Source organism: Athene cunicularia (genome assembly GCF_003259725.1).
Source record: "Athene cunicularia isolate RWA chromosome 1 unlocalized genomic scaffold, athCun1 chr1_part1, whole genome shotgun sequence".
In the NCBI taxonomy this organism is placed as follows: domain Eukaryota; kingdom Metazoa; phylum Chordata; class Aves; order Strigiformes; family Strigidae; genus Athene; species Athene cunicularia.
The window spans coordinates 76,784,039-76,801,360 of record NW_020799091.1 but is presented as its reverse complement, the minus strand read 5'-3'; the positions used below and the strand labels follow the sequence as shown (position 1 = coordinate 76,801,360).

Sequence of the window (17,322 nt, the reverse complement as noted above, 5' to 3'; positions counted from 1 at the left end):
TGGCTTAGGATATGTTGCAGTACTCTAAGCTAAACTTCTCAATCTAGGATGTTTAAATTGTGGATGTGAACCAGAACTTTTCAGAGGGGCAAATAGATATATTTGGCATTAATAGGATTTTGGACTGTTTTTCAGCTTGAGGCTACAGAATAAATGTTCATTTTCCTCCCAGAATAACCTGAATTATATCTATCTATGAAGAACATCTTCCTAAACACAATCAAGAGAGAGATAGCTTTGTGGAGATACTCATGTGAAATTAATGGCAGTTTTGGGTGAAACATAAGAGGGAGGAAATCAAAGCAGCTATGACACATGCTTTAGAACATCCCCTGATCAATACATTTCTAGTTAAATATAAGATTTCTGTCCAACAAAGTTAGCTGCCATACCCTTGTTCAGCAATAAAGCCTATGTGGAATTTTAAGAACATGCTCATGTGGGATGGGTATGGGAATGTTTTCTTAAGTCCAGGAACTAATTTTATACTTAAGAAAATTTACTTTAAAAATCATAGCAAAACAAAATTAACATTAGCTATTAGTTTAATTGAAAAAATCAGTTATGTGCAACTGTCTGAAAGATCTAAAAATCTTCAGCTTGGGCAGCTGGAGGTAATTTCCATAGTGAGTGACTTTAAGAGATTTTTGAAGTAATTTTCCTGGTTTGCTTTTTTTTTTTTTTAATTTAAAGAAACATGAAAATAAAAGTAATGTTTGAATAAGCTGTCTGCTGTAACAATCCTTTAAGGAGTTCTTATTTAAGTGATTTCTGTTGACTAATTTCACAAGCTTAGTGCTGCTCAAGTGAGTGCTAGCACTTACTATGTCCTTCAATTTCAGTGTTTCTTTGCAAATATTTTGAGTTCTGGGAAATATGAATGCTTGCTGTTTGTGCAAGCATCAGTCTTTTTACTGCCAAGTGGTATACTTTCAAACTGTGAGAACAATGAAATTATAAAGCTTTATAAAGGCTCCTAAGTGAAAGCAGAGAATTAAGAAATCTCCAAACTATTAAGCAGGAGATTGCTTATATACAAAAAAGGCTTCATACTGTGACATCTGAAATATCAGGGAACCAGACTAAAGGAGTGTGGCAGTTTATTTTCAGGGTTATGTACCTATTCTAGAAGGGATAGCAGAACTTTCTAATAAAACTGGCCCAAATCAGTCCCATTAGATACTGGATATTCTGTAATACTGACTACTCAAATGAATTTTCAGAAAAATATGTGCCTGTGGGTTACAATGTATTAACCTTACCTGAGCTTAATTCAGAAACAGTTTTGGTGGTAGTGGCTGACATTCAGCTAGACTGCAGCTTGGACAGCTTGTCTAGTATCTACCACTGAGTTTGTAATGGACAGCTGAAAAGAAAAATCTAAATAAAATTATAGTAGCGATCTTGCTAGGAGAGTATACGTTGCTGAAAGAAAGGCTGGGAGAAGGTTTTCTTTTGCATGTGCTGTAAACACAAAATCAGATGTATAATGTTGCATAAAGCGAAACTCTAGAGCCATGACCTTTATTAGCAATTTTATTAGACAAATGCATATTTTCATCATTTTTTTTTAAGTCTCTTATGTGGCTTTTTAGACCATTACATATATCTTGTCTCCTTTTGTTTTTAAAATATTTAATATAAATTCTAAATAAGTCTTGTTATTTAATACGGAGACTTTGTTCATGCACATCCGCTTTGAGATTTTTATGCTTCTAACTTTATTTAATCACAAAATGTCCCACCTTTCCCTATTTTTAAAAAAAAGTTTCTGTCTCAAGTAGGAGGTACTTCCCTATTATATTTCAGTTTTGCACCCAAAATTATTCAGGCTTTAGACCCTGACAGGATAGACTTTTTTGAAAGGAGAAAATTGTTTTGATTGTTGTCAATTGTTTCTACATTCTTATTTTTAACAAAAAGCAATTAACATGCTTATGTTTAAATCTTTTAGATAGTGCCAATCACAAAGGTGGAGATGAGAACTGAAGAAGTTTTAGTCTTGAAAATAAAAGTTCAGGGAATTCAAAAAGGCCTGTTCTAATAAAAAGTTTTGGATAAACGTTAGCTGGTGCTGTCATGGTGCATTCCAGCTTATAGCTGTTGATGTACTTGTATATGTATGTATGTATATATATATATGCAAAAACCTTTTTGAAATAACTTTTAATTACATACTTACTAAAAAGAAATAAAATGTTGTCTTTTCAGTATACATTGTTATCAGAATACTACATCTGAGCACTATCAAATATGATCCATTTGTTCCTTTAAATAAAAAAAAAATGTTTATTAAAAACCTTCATCCTACATTTACAATCCAAATTGATAGGAAGTGAAATAACAATGTTTTCAACTTCTTTCTGAATTTATAGCCCCAATAGAGAAGTTATCAGAAACCACAGCTGTTTATGAATGGGTTACTAAGGGTTTGCTAATGCAGGAGAGGAGAGGTAGGAAGGAAGAAAAGAACTGCCTGAGAGTAGAAGCTCACCTAAGAAAAGGAGGTCGAGCTTGCAATAAGATCCAGACTGAATTTTGCTGTGTCAGGAGCTGGAAATACCAAATATCTTAGGTTACAACCTGTTAAATCACATTTCTGAACAGCGGCTTAGTAAACTTCTACACTGATATATCCGGATGTTGAGCTGTTGTAAGCTCTTGATGCTTGAGATCCATATTTCCCCAGCTGCCCATGTAGTGATATTCAGTGACCTACCTGAGGTGTGTATCTTACCCAGTTCTTGATAGCTGGATAATGGCAAGGCTTAATTGGCTTGGAGAATATCTACCAAAGAGAGTGATCTATTTATGGATTGCAAATGAAAGGTACTATTAGTGAAAATAGCCATTTTGTAGCTTTACAAAGAGCTGTCCACCTTACATGCAGATAGTTTAAAATAATGTGTTTATCTGCTAATATAAAAACAATAACAGATTCACTGTGGTTATTTGGCACAGAGCGTACATCATTGATATAGCATCATTAATATAGCAACACAAAGTTTTCAGGTCCCAAGAACCTAGGTGTTTTGTTTGTTTGTCCCAGGAGAGGGGTGCAAGCAGGTGACAGGCAATAATCGAGTGAACTGGAAGAGGTGAAATCAGATGAAACCTACTTAAAAATGCACTGTGAGTTTGTGTCTTCATCCAGAAGGCACATCAAGTGAGAAAGCCCAACAACTAAGAGGAAGGTGAAAACACATCCATTTCTTTCTTTATTTTTAAATGAGAGGGATCAATCACAAGGCAGGAAGTTATTTTTTTATAGATTTATTTTTGAAAAAAATATTGGGTTTCCAAAGAAATAACACAAATAATTAGCATACATGTTGTTATGAAAATAGCTGCTGCAAAAATCTATTTCAAGGAGATTATAATCAGTCTTTTTCCCAGAATACCATTTGAGCTAGTTTCATACACTACTTATTTTCTCTTTAGTTTACAATTCTTCTCTTCTGTGTCCAAATTGCTCATAGCAGTGAATGCCAGATCAGCCCTTAAGGCATCAAAGATATTTTTTTTCCTTCTTGAAATGCATAATCAGGCACTTGGCATTAGTGACTATGACATACCAAGCTGAGTAATAATAACAGACATAATTTTGTATCTCCTGCATAAAGATAGAGGAGAACTAAATCCAGAAAAAAAAAGTGGCAGGATGTATTTGCAGTACCTGATGAGTTTTTCTTCTTTTATCTAATTTTTTATTGACCTGTGTTTTGCTTCCTTATGCAATCAGTGTTAGACAAACTATAAGAGCTAGAAATTTGTTGAAAGTTTATATTATTGATACTGTGGCAATTTTTATCATTTATTTAAATGCGAGCAAACTCAAACCTTTGGTATTACTCCTAAGAGTCGAGTGGAATTTTATTTGGACAGATACTGTGAACATGTCTTACGATACATTCTGAAAGGAGAAAGCTCAAGGATTTACAGACATTTTCATATATCTTCAAGCACAGATTTCTCAAGTAGTTCCAGGCAGCAGTATTGCAATGCTCTGACAATATAAACTGTCACAGGCAGTTGACACAAAGTCATTCCCATCATTTGCAGAATGTTAAGAAGTAGCAGAATTGAGAATTTTTTTTAATGCTCAATTTAAATGCTTGAGTTTTTAAAAAGTGTAAGCAGTATATGCTTACATATCTGAAAATGCAATAAACTATTTTTAAATTCATCTCCATCAGCTGATATAAAGTTTAAATTATGTAAGTGTATAATATTTTCTCCATTCTCTTAAAGGATGCTTAGGAACAAGTGAGGAACTACCAGCTCTACAGTAATTAAAACTCCTTCTATTTTTATCCAGAGAAGCCAGAAAAGTTGCAATGGTCAAAGCATAATTATAATATATGTCTTTTCCTCTTTTTTTATATCATTTAGATGTCAGCATGAATCAATTCCAAGTCCACTGGTTACTGGAGTCCTGTGCACACAATGACACCAAAGGACTTGGGAAAGTAACTGAGCTGACTTACGTAAGTCTCCATTCAGCCTTCTGCTTGACACTGAATGGCTTCTAAGCAGCCAGAGGAAGGATGGTTCTGTACATAGCACAGTATGCTTTATACCATATTTCATAGAGAGTAAGAATGATTGTTTTGCAAAAGATAAAAATTATGCATCTGGACTGTTTGGGGTTTAGGGTTTGTTTGTTTTTTTTTTTTAAATCCACACTAGGCTAAAATCTTTTTTTTTGGTCAGTGTTATTCAGAAAACAAGAGCAGGCAAACAAACTTCATACTAAGTACTTACATATTTCTACAGCATTAGAACATGGAGCTTTATCTATAATTAGTACTGTAGGACTAGCACAGTGCAAATACTGAACAGTAATAATAGTAATTAATAACCTAGTTTTTCTTTTAGACATGCAGGTGAGTTTTACAGTCTTGTGGAGAATAACAGAATAAGAAAAAAGGACTGTAGGTGAAAAAAATTAGACATTAAATCTAGAAGCCAGACAGATATCAGATAAGAAAAAAAGCTCTATGTAAGTACATGTCAGCCCAAATATATATTGCAGTGGCAGTTCTTTGTACTCAATTTGTTGGCAATCTGGTGTCATCCATCTCTGTAACACATTATTTGAACAACACAGTAATGTAATTGGTGCATCTCAATTGATTTAGTGGGTTATGGAGAATGGAAGAAATCACAATTCACCTTTCCTTCTTACCCTGACCTATACTACCGGATCAATTCAGTGGAGTTAATGACATGTAAAAGTAGAGTAAATCAAAAGACATCATTTCTCATACAGGAGTCTGCTGCTTGTAAGATTTACTGTTTCATGGGGTCAGCAATGCAAACATTAGAGGTGGATTTAAAAAAATTATTGTGACAGAATGTTATGATCGGTCCCAATATTTCAAGTTATGCACATTGAAGATAGGAGAAAGTTACCAATGGAGGTGAGGAAAAACATCTGCCCAAATGCATTGTGGGATTAGTTCACTTATTTCCTCTCAATCATCTTGTAGTAATTGATCCAGTCTACTTTGGGCAACTGTTTCTTGTGAGGAAGAAACTGAATTACAAGAAACAGAAAAAAGGTTCGGTACTGGATATGCTAGATCAAGGTGGATAAAGGCCTCATGTTTCCAGTGTTGCGCATTTAGGCCCTGTCACAATAAATAAAAATAGTCCTGTCACAATTTTAAGGAGGTCTCAATCCTGTTAGAGCACTCTCTCAGCAGGTGGAAGATGGGAAGTCAAGTCCATTCTTAGCCCAATGTCGATGTCCCAGTAAAAATGACCTTCCAAGTGACGGTTAGACTAATCCAATTTGGGATTAGAAAAAAGAGGGAGTGAATGCAGAAGAATACTGGAAATTAGTGGTTCTGAAGGGAAGTAAAGATCTAAAAGGCAGTGAAAGACTTTTGACCTCAGCCAGTAAGGTGTTATTGGTCATCTTTCCAGAAAAAAAAACCAAGCATTTTTTCTCATATATGATTTGTGCTAAAGCTTTCAGGCTGTGATTTTCAAAAGTACTGTAGAGAAAAGTAAGAATTTAGCAGGACACAAACTCTGTGTAAAGTTGTCTTCTCCAGTTGTTGTCTTTAAGCAGAGACTTGTGATTTGTAGTTCAGCTGTGGAACTTTTCTTCCTGATAAAAAGGTAGAAGTAGTTAATGTAGTAAAGCAGAAAAAATGGGTCTATAATGCCATGCTAGATTTGAATGTGCTTTTAAAAAGTTAAATGTAGATGAAACCTGTCATTTACAGCAGCCTAACTCAGCTTTCTTACATTTATTTAATTCAATTAGCATTTACATCCTCACATTGCTACCCCCACTGCTGTCATGTCAGAGAGACTTCTAAATGTTAGAAGCCAGTTGCTTTGATGCAGTGTGGTGAAGGAACTGTGTAGAACTGAGACATATCCAAATACTCTGCTGGTATATTTTACTACTGAAAATAATAATAACATAGGAAATGATTGCTTTGTTGGCCATGTTGGCATGTGTTAAGCATATCAAGAAAATATTACAGAAAATTTTCATCTTCTGCCAACCTTATTTTTCAATTATTTTTTTTCTAGAGGTCTATTTGCAGCATGTGATCTTTTTGTATTTCTTCTTGTAGGAAAACTACATGATTCTAAAGGACCTGTCATTTTCATGCAAATATAAAGTAACTGTTTTGCCTGCAAAATCTAAAGGTCGTTTTAAGGCTGAGAGTATTTTCTTTGTTACCCCACCTTGCTCTGCATTTAAAGAAAAAAGCCACAAGCACATTAACTGTCCTGCTGAAGGAGGTAAGGCATGATCTGGAGCACTAGCCAAATAGTTTCAAATGCATATATAATTACCAAGAAAAAGTCTTTAAAAGCAATTCTAAAATGGTAAATGAAAGATGCAGAACAAATAAAGATATGACTAATGCTTATGTGAAAAATCAAATGAAATACAGAGCAGTATAGATTTTGGCTAGTATATTACTGTTTTGTCAATTAAGTGATAATTTTAGTGGACTGTTTATAAACATATGACATTTTTTATTATACATTTTTATTTTTGTAAGGAGGAACAGTTTCCCAGTTATATTTATTATAGTGATGGATGATAACTAAACATAATTATGCTGGCATGACCCATCTTTTTAATGTTTTGCTACTGATGCAAGCTGCTTTTTCAGTTTGCTTTTGTTTAGGTTAATTCCACTCTCAAATAACAAATAAAGTCACTCATACCTTTTACAGCATTGCCACAATGATAGGTTTAGCTAGAGGGTTATGGCAATCACAGAATTATCGAGTTATTGGTTGGAAAGGACTTCTGGGGTTACCTAGTCCAGCCACCTGCTTGAAGCAGGACTGTTGCCAGCACTAGGTCAGGTCAGCCATGGCTGTGCACAGCCAAGTCTGGAAACCTTTCTCTTCAGTTAGAGGGTGGCCCTCTCACTTTCAGTTTCTGCTGACCCCAAGGGTGCTCCCATGCTCTGTGGGTTACATCAGAGTCCTGCTGGCCACCACTGCCTTTTTCTCACTGCTGCTCCTGATGGTTTCCATCATTACAGCCTTCCTGGGCAACTGCAACTCAGGGATGTTTCCCCTAATCAGAGTGCTCCTGTTAACTTATTCTACAGTTTTAGAGCACGAATTTTACTTTTGGCCTGCATCATGGAGTTCTGTGCTATCCTGTGGGTTTTCCTGTGGTCCCAAAACTGAAAATTGGAGTTCAGGTATTCTAAAGTAGAGAGGAGCAGGAGGATGGCTGCCTGTGAATGAGGCACTTTACATGCCATAGGCTTTTCTTTCTGTCACCTGCAGCTGACAGCAGTGGATCTGAAGTTTTAATTTTACCCAAAATGCCAATGAAATATATCAAAGAGACACTTTGGGTAACAGTGAAAATGCAATGCCAAGAAAGTCTGGATCCTGAGTAACACCAGAAAGAAAGCTCTGTCTGACCTTGTTTTGTGGATATAGATTAACATTATTGAACATTATCTCTCAATGTTGAGCTTATCTTTTTACTTTCCAAATTTATAGTGCCAGTTCTACCCAAAGTGTTGGCCAAACCCGAGAATCTATCTGCGTCTTTCATTGTTCAGGAAGGTAACATCACTGGTCATTTTTCCTGGAAGATATCTAAGGCAGACCTTCACCAGCCCATGACAGGGTTTCAAGTCACTTGGGCAGAAGTAACCACAGAAAGCCGGCAGAACAGCTTACCCAACAGCATCATTTCACAGTCACAGATACTGCCGGTGGTAAGTTCTTTGTTACTTTTCTTTGCTAGCGGCTTCATAAGTGTGTGTGTACATGGCCTATTTTTAATGTTTAATGGTGACGCAGCTGTCACATATAGTGTTCTCTGGCTCTGCAGGCAAGTTGGAGTAGGAAGTGCTTAATTTTTTCTCCTTGCTGGAGATACAAAGCACAGCTACTCTTCTTGATGACACATCAAGCATTTTAATGTGCACAACTGTCAAATTAGCAACCATTGTCTGAGAAATGCCTGAAGGGAGGAAAAGATCATCTGTGTGGCAATAGATAGTTTTTATTTTCTTTTGATGATCAGGCTGTTCAACTTGGCGGTTACTATAGTATTACTAATTATTTGGTGTCCAATTTGATGGATTTAAGAGTATTTTCTCCTCCTTTGAGTCACTCGTTGCTCTAAGAAAAATAAAAATCACTTCCCCCTCTGCCAATATACACCATTGTCCAATGGACAAATAATTTAAATGAGAAATAGATTTCACTGTTTATTGAAAGTGTGAGTTAACAATTTGAATTCTTCCTCCTATTTGCTTTAAGATGGCCTTTACTATTTCAGTTCCTCCTTTGGTAGAGTCAGGTGAAGAGCATTTCTTTCAGACTCTGCTGCCAGATCCACCAGAGTCAACAAAAGGGCTTGAGGAGCTGGCCTTGATCCAAAATCTGCTAACAACTTTGGGAGTCCTTTCATTTACTTTAGAGAAGTGGATCAGGTGATTGCGTCTAGAGCAGAATTGGCTGAAAATCTTTCCACGACATTTATTTCATCAAAGAATGTGTAAAGTGTTTTGCTGGCCACATCTTACATTCAGTGTTATTTCCACAAATCCAAGACAAGGCTCTCACTATTCTGTCTTAATTCCTAGCAAACTGCCCTGGGGCTAGGGCACACATGTTTCAAAGCTTGTTGACCTGGGAGAGAGCAACAAAGCTGATGATGGATGCTCTAAAAGTATGGGCCAAGCTACCACACAGTGTGCTGAGCTGTTACACCTTAGTACAGACTTGGTATGATCCACACAAATTGACTCAAAGCTCAAACTACAGTCCAGAGCAGAAGCAGGGGGCAGATACAGCCTTGGTCTTTTCAGCAAGGGTTACCTTCAAGTGATTACTCGGTCAAAAACCTTTGGCTGCAAACAGCCACCTTAGCACAATAATAAGGAAAGTTACAGATCATGAGATGTTTTTTAGGAGCAGGAACATGTTTTATTCATAGTTTCTATTCCTTTTTTTAAGCTTTTGGTCCAGTTAGGTCTGAAATATATATATAAAGTTTTATTTAAAACACTCCTTTGCATTGTGTTATGCTTTAACTTTTTATCTTTATTTTCATCTGGTTTCACTACTGTAGAGCCTGAATATATAATTTAATTTTCTTAGTTTATGTATTTAATAATCAATTCATTCCTTTTATTTAATTAGCTATCACTCTATATATCTGTCTATTTATGGCAACTGGTTAACTTTCAGAAAACTCTGATTTGAGTTGAAACAGTATCTCCTGCCTCTCAGAAACCACCAGAATGTAAGGTATTTTACAGTGAGGATCATTCACTCTTTCTTGTTGGTAGCCTCTGACTGATAAAAATTTAATATTTACACAACCAAAGCTGAAACACACAGGTCCCAGCTGCTGCAGGAGCACCTGAATGAGCAGAGTGAGTGCATTGAGTGCAATGTATGTACTTCTCTCTCTCTCCTACCCATTCAGTATTTTATATGAGGTGGAACAGCTTCAGCAAGGTCTGTTAAGAGCAGCCCCATCTTAGAATATGTGCCAATTTGGCAATAAAACTACATTTCCCTCCACTTTTTCTCTCCTTTCCCCTTTACTGCTTGCTTTAGTAGTAACAGAAACTTAACAGTTATTCCCACAGCTCACTTAGGTCCCCCTGTGTGGTGCTCGGTGCAGTGCTGGCCAGAAGAACTTACCCTCCAAATTCCTGGCCTGCCCATCCTGGCTAGTTGCAGGAGCCCACTGCACCATCTGGCATCACTGCCACACTGTCCCCTTCCTGGGACTGGGCCTTTTCATCTTGGAATAAGGTGAATCAGGACCTTTGATTCCTTAATACCCTTTAGTCTTTAGCCAGATGTATTCCCATTTGGGAGCATTTATAAACTGACTCTGAAATTATTTTGCACAGGTGTAAGTGACCATGAAAGGTATGGAGCAGTGAAAAGTGAGTCCATCATGCCAGAAATGGGATTAAGAACAGAGGGCAAGTTCTTATAGTGTAACTGGGACAAATCTGCTGAAATCTGTGTAGCCACACTTACTTTCACTAGCTGCAGCGGTGGCCCCAGGCTTGCCATTAATTAATTTACCAATTAGTAGAATTCACAGGCACATCCAAAATAAAAACAAGTTTATATAATGGACGTTTGTTAAAAAGAATGATTAGTTGTGAAGGGCACATCATCCATTTTCCAGAACATTAAGGGACAACTTGGACCTCTTACACATGAAACCATAACATTATGGTAAAAAGTCTGCTCAAAGGGAATGGCGAGCAAAATATTCAAAACCAACCCTCTCAACAAAGTGATGCTTACATTAAAACCTTTCAACAGAATTCTAAGAAAATAATTTGCAGGTGCTGAGAGTGACATAACCTGTTTAAACCACTGATTTGGGTGAATAGAGTTTTATTTTTAGATGCTCTGAGAATTAATGCGAATTATTTATTTTTAGGATCATTATGTACTTACGGTGCCCAACCTGAGGCCATCAATGCTGTACCGCTTAGAAGTACAAGTGCTGACAACTGGTGGGGAAGGTCCAGCTACGATAAAGTCATTCCGAACACCTGAAATTCCTCCATTTTCACCCCACAGTAAGTACTACACCATTTTGACATGAGATTAAGGGTTACAAAACTTCAGTCCTCCACATGTAAGCGGTTTGCTGGAGCCTTACAGTCTTTATTGATTCCAGTAGCATTCCATAAACTTAAGATGTGTGAAAATATTGGGTTTCTCCCCCCATAATTGTCCATCAGCAATGATGGAAGAAAATGCAGTCTTTCTATTGCTCAGTTTCTGCAATCTGACATTTACTATTCATTCCACTACACCAGGCTTATGCCTGTAGCACTTAGGATTCTAAGTTGGTCTGTCCTGCAGGTACTCGTTAGGCCTGGGATTCCTTAGCTTTCAAGATTAAATTCTGGGTGTGTTCAGTCCAGCATGGCTAGAGCCTGATCATATTTCTAAATATGCAAACCTCTTAAAGGCTATTTCCAGCATTTCATATGTTTCTGAAAACTACAGCTCAGTGTTGTGAAGCCCAGTAAAAAATGTAATGAATTAGTCCAGGATTCATCTACTTGAATCTTTTTGTCCTTTCAAAGTCCCACTAAGGTTGTTTGGACTGAATATGCCCAAAGTTGTCAGCACAGGTAGGTCATTTATAAGCTGAAGGATTGCAAGCTGAAGGCCTCACAAAGCGTTTTTAGTATAGATAAGTGTTGGTATTGCATATTCAGGGATTGATATGTGCATATTTTCCTATTCTTTTGTTTAGGACCTCATCTGAAGCAACATCATCCACATCACTACAAGCCACCCCCAGAGAAATATTAAACTGTTTCAGATGATTATACAAATAACTGAGAGAAAAACTGAGCTCCCAAATGAGGCCTAGGAAAAGGCACATCTGTAGGAACAGTGACCCCAGTTTTCCAGTGGAAGTTACTGTTCTGTACGATCTGTATCTACTTCTCTGTAGTTTAGGCATGAAGGATTGTATCTGTACCGAGATCAGGATGAAATATGCAGCAAATATCATTTCAGTACCACCACTATTCACCAAACTGAAGATCACGTCCAACTCAACACCTGTGAGAAAATCTGGTGTGTTCATTATAATGTTTTTGTATTTCTGTGTTTAAAGTAGACTGAAATGGTGCAGTGTATACAGCTTTTTCTCTCAGTGACTTCAATGTTAATATTTGCAAGGTTGTCCTGTGATGTATACATATTTTTGAACACTGGAGGCCATGTTCTTGTCAGCATGTTTAAGTGATCTATTTTACTTAAAGCTCTGCCTGTCACCAGTTTAAGCCCTAATGTATTTTGCCATTAAAGAATATCTCCATATGTCTGAAATAAGGACATAAGTAAAATAAATACCAGTAGCAGAAACCCTAAAATAGTATTTAATAATTGCAGTATCACCATGGAGGAAAATGATGATACATTTGTGTCACCCATATGTTCTGGAGTGGCATGTAGATCTTCTCTTAATGTAGTTAATAGCTAGAAAATATCCAGGGTAGATGTACCATTGTAAAGAAACAAATGACAATTAATAGAATTGTTGAAAATTAATAGAAATTAATGCAATTAAATGATAGGTCCTGGAAGAATGACTTTTAAAACCCCACACAATTTTTTGGCATATAATATTTCAAGGTATAATAATATCTTGAAAAGAAACACCAATTTTCTAGTTAAAAGTATAAATAGTTAACATTAACATTTTAGAAACAGAAATTCTGAGGCACATTTATTATTCAAGTAGCCATAGGACTACTTTTTGGCTTTGGATTTTGATGCGCATATTTCTTTTCCCCATGGATCTTTTGAACATAAGGATGGATGCATTGGCTCTATTCTTCTGTTTCGCTTACGGAAAGAATGATGTGACAAGATTCTGGCATCTGGAAAACATTGGCTTATAGTTTATTTGAATGCATTTTTCAAATTTATACAGAAAGGTGCCCTTTTTAACCATAAGGGAATTCATATTGCCTTATTGTGCAATATAAACTGTCTAGAGTAATTTGCCACATAGAGAGACATACCTCAATAGTAAACAGAAACTTTTTGGATTTATTGTGGAGAGGGTGGAAGGTATCTGCCAATAAATGTCCATGCAAATGCTCATAATCATCTTCTAACATTCAAGATGTTCAAAGTGCTCCTTAATTCTTTGGCACCGTTTCCGTTACTCCCTGAAACATCACATGAGGCTAGCGTACCTCAAACACTCAGGAGTCAAACTTGACAAGGTGGTCAATTTTTCTACCAGCAGATGCTACAGACTCACCTGTATTTCATATTTGCCTGACATATGCAGTGAGAGAAGCTCTGACATTAGTGGTAAATATATACTCCTTCTCTTTATGACAAATTGTTTTGTGGAAAAGCAAATATGAAGAAAAGAAATAGATACCAGAAACTGAGGATCGGAGTTATGTTTAATGTAGTAGAACATCCATAAAATATTCAAATACATTTTGTCTATACTGAAGTTTACAGCTTTTTGTTTCATGTGGCTTGATACCACAGGGGGTGAAGGAAACTCAGTTAATTTCTGATCATTTGCTCATTCTACCTTTTTTTTTTTTTTTTCATTCTCTTTCTACTTTGCTTGTTGTCTTTTTTGATATGCTCTCAGTGACCAAGAACTTTTCCAGACATTTTCTATTGCTGTAATACATGGTTTGGGCCTTTAACAGTGACTTTCAAAATATTAAAGGCTATGGTGCTTTTAATTCCTTCCTCTATCATTCTGTCATCTCTCCTTTTCCAAAATAGATTAGCAAATAAACAGATGAACTCTTCTTCATAAAATCTGTACTATAAAGGTTTATTTTCAATTTTGGCAGAAGGCCAGAGTCTCAGAGATTTTTTGTTAGGATGGAAATGTTTTGTGGGTACAAGTTAGCAAAGAAAACACAATTTGAATCAAACTGGTGGTGCAGCACTGTTCTGACATTGAGATTGCACAGGGCGTAGGTAAGGCTAGAAGTGATCTCCGTGGTGTTTGTTGGGAGCCAGAGTCGGTGGGATCAGGGAAAGTAAATACCTCAAGCTTCTTTGAGAAATTCTGTCCAGACCTTTCAATTGCAGTCTATTCTAGTTATGCTGAGGCAAAGCTGTAGTGACTTGATTAAAGTTAATGAAATTATGTTTCGTTCATAGTGACATGGTAAAACATAGAACACATGTGTCAATCTTTATTACAATGATGCCAAATATGGCTTGGAGATAAACTGGAAGTTTGCAGCCCTGAGTGATCATACCCTTAGTCTTCGTTGCTGAGGGGAAGCCTCATTTTTCTGAAAGGAATCAAAATGGTTACTGTTTGCTGTTGCCAGTCTCTTTGAACCATTCAACTTTTAAAAGCAAGAGTGTACTTCTAAAAAATATGGAGGGCTTTTCCATTTTGAAGTAGATTCTGGAAATAAATAAAAAAAAAAGTTTATAAAGTAGAATTATATTGAACAAAGGTGTTATATAGAGTCCACTAAGATGCACGTTATTTTTTTTCCTTCTACAAATCATCTTATCAACTAACCTTTCAAGTCACACTCCAAATCAAAAATGAAAAAAAGAAAGACAAGAGAGCTCATGCATGGATGTTAAATTCCCAACTATGAGTAATTTCCCAATTATTCTTTGAATTTAGCAGTATATATTTGAAGTTGTTAGTGCCTAATTCTTAAAGCCTTGTTTGCGGAATTTAACAGGGTATTGTCCTAATTTACTAGCCTATTTCACATTAAACATTTAATTCAGCAATAGAGTTGATTCACTAGTTAAAGTTTTATTTTCTCTCATGTTGTTGCGCAATACAGAGTTAATATAGATATTGGGATGTTTTTTAGATACGCTGCACCTTTACACTAACGTATTATTTGCTATGTACGATTCTGATGAATTTGTCAGTTGACTTCAGGATGCATTTTATCTTAAAGGAGAATTATAAGATTATGCCATTTTTACTAACTGCTTTGTGAAGTGGATTATTTTTTCTTCATTGTGATTTTTGTTTAAGAAGAGAATGGTTTGTTCTTGTTATATCTTTTTTGACCATTTTTGAGTTGTTTATAGAGCAGGAGAAATTCAAATAAGACAGAGCTTGTCCTGTATTATCTATGTGTATGATCTTGAATATTCATTAAGAATATAGCAGATAGACAATAAGACAGACGTCTGACTTCTGAAATGGTGAACCCCCTCAACTTGGTGGCTTCAGAAAAAGCTGAGGACATGGTGTGGCAATGCTCAGATTGACAATTAATGTTTGGCATGGTCACACACAAAGTCAAAGAAATACTCACTGCTAATGTGAATGAGAATTTTACCATTGGTATTGGCAGAACTGTATAGAAACCTTAATATTGAGTCAAATTATTCCACAATACTTTAATCTCCATGCTCCAAACTGGAGTCAGGGAGAGTTGCAGATAAGCAGGCCCTGATTCAGGAAGGTATGCAGAAGAGGAAAATTCCATATGCACGGAAGAAGTCAGTAGGATGGAAGAAAACCTGTGCAGTTAAAAGTTACCTTAGTGATGCCTCAAATAAAGCATGGATGTCAAAATTTGCTTGAATACTGCCTTAAATCAGGGCATTATAGAACAAAGTGTGGAACCCAGACAGTTCTAAATTCTGTGTACAACACCATATAAATTTTTATTTTTGTTTTGTGTATATGTAAATGTAGCTGTGATATTGACTTATTTATTAATTCATTTTCTTATACTATGTGCCAAGTATATTCCTACTCTTTTGATCAGTACCTGTGAACATCAATTACTAAGAATAATGTTATGCAAACTTGTGCATTGTAACCAGGAATATGATGCTAATAAGCTGTTGCATGTAGTTTTAAAGAATTAAGAAAACCCTTTATTTAAAAAATGTAAATGAATACCTGCAGATGTTAATGATTATATATGGTTTTGCATGCCAAAACTCATTGTTCAGTTGTGGGCATGAAATGTAACGACTGTATTACCTCTACTGAATATATTAGTAAGGTACAATTTACAAAATAATTAACAGAGCTCTATATGTAAAATTTTTCCTTTTTACTTAATTATATTGTAGTAGAGGTAACAGAACTGCTTCTCTGTTACCCAAATTGGCTGTAGAAATTATGTTCCTATAACACTCATTTAAAGTCAGTATTTATTTATGTATGTAATACAAAAAGATTGGTCTTATGTGTTTGTCCTGTTACTTAGAGAAAAAAAATACACTTCTTGTAAAAACAATTTGTAAAAAACTGTAAATGTAAATAGAGTCTGATTTCTTTTACTCACTATTTTCATGTTTAGAATTTGTACATACTGTTTAGGTAATAAACTACCCTACATCAAAATCTTGCTACATCATCTCCTCCATACAGAATTGATAGTTTTAAGTTGAAGAGAGTCATCTAAGAAAAATCAGTGTCACACCAAGTACCTTTGCTACATCTAAATTTCATTGTAAAAATGTCATACCATTTTATCCTCTGTTTACTACAGCATTTTGTTTTCTTTAGAAAGTAATCAAAATAATCTGAAAATAAATTTAGATACAATTTGAGTTTTTTACATTGAAAAGCAATCCTTGAAGTAAAAAATCAGACTCAAGAATTTCCCATACCTTTCTCTGTTTCAGTGGGATAGTTGACAGTGAAGATTTGTTCACCCTTTGTTATGCTGACTTAATTAAAATGTTACTGGATCTATGTCAGTGGCCTGATCTTACAAGTCAAGATTTTCATAATTGATATGATGGTGAAATCTATGTGTACACCAAATTTTTAGTATTTTCTATTTTAAAGTGCAGTATCCCGTGGTTTAAATTCTATATTTTTAATAACTATAAATATCTGTCTTAGTACAAACATTTAACTGTTTCAAATTGTCATAGATGTGCTATCATTCTCACATGCAATATCTTTAGTTTGGGGATGCTCCTTTGGCTTACCTAATAAACGTTTAGATTTTGTTAACTTGAACATAAACTCCAAAATTTCCTGTTTTTTTCTTTCTCATTAGAATAACTGCTTAAAATTTTGGGTTTGGTTTTCCTTTTACATAAATGGATAATATTTAGAAAACCCCATGTAGTTAAATTTCTCTGCAGGTTGGACTATTTAAACTATATTTGTTATTATGATTTAGTAAACTCAGACAAGAATAATACATCGCCATGGATAGGTAAGTTGTTATAATAAGTAGTTGAATTGTTCATACACTGTCATTCAAAATAGTCATTCATTTTTTCTTTCCATAACTTTAAATAAATATTTTATTCAAGTAAAAGACACAATGACTGGATGATCTGAATCATATG

General features: G+C 35.5%; 1 protein-coding gene across 1 annotated transcript in view; it reads left to right on the top strand.

Moving 5' to 3' along the window:
* ANOS1 (anosmin 1) overlaps positions 1-16,188 on the top strand; it is a 139,297-nt gene extending 123,109 nt beyond the window's left edge. The window contains exons 10-14 of the mRNA XM_026850773.1: positions 4,393-4,487; positions 6,597-6,768; positions 8,005-8,225; positions 10,934-11,075; positions 11,765-16,188. Of these exons, the coding sequence (XP_026706574.1) occupies positions 4,393-4,487; positions 6,597-6,768; positions 8,005-8,225; positions 10,934-11,075; positions 11,765-11,823 (689 nt within the window). The 3' untranslated portion in view covers positions 11,824-16,188. The remainder of the gene's footprint in view (positions 1-4,392; positions 4,488-6,596; positions 6,769-8,004; positions 8,226-10,933; positions 11,076-11,764) is intronic.
* The last annotated feature ends 1,134 nt before the right edge of the window (positions 16,189-17,322 follow it).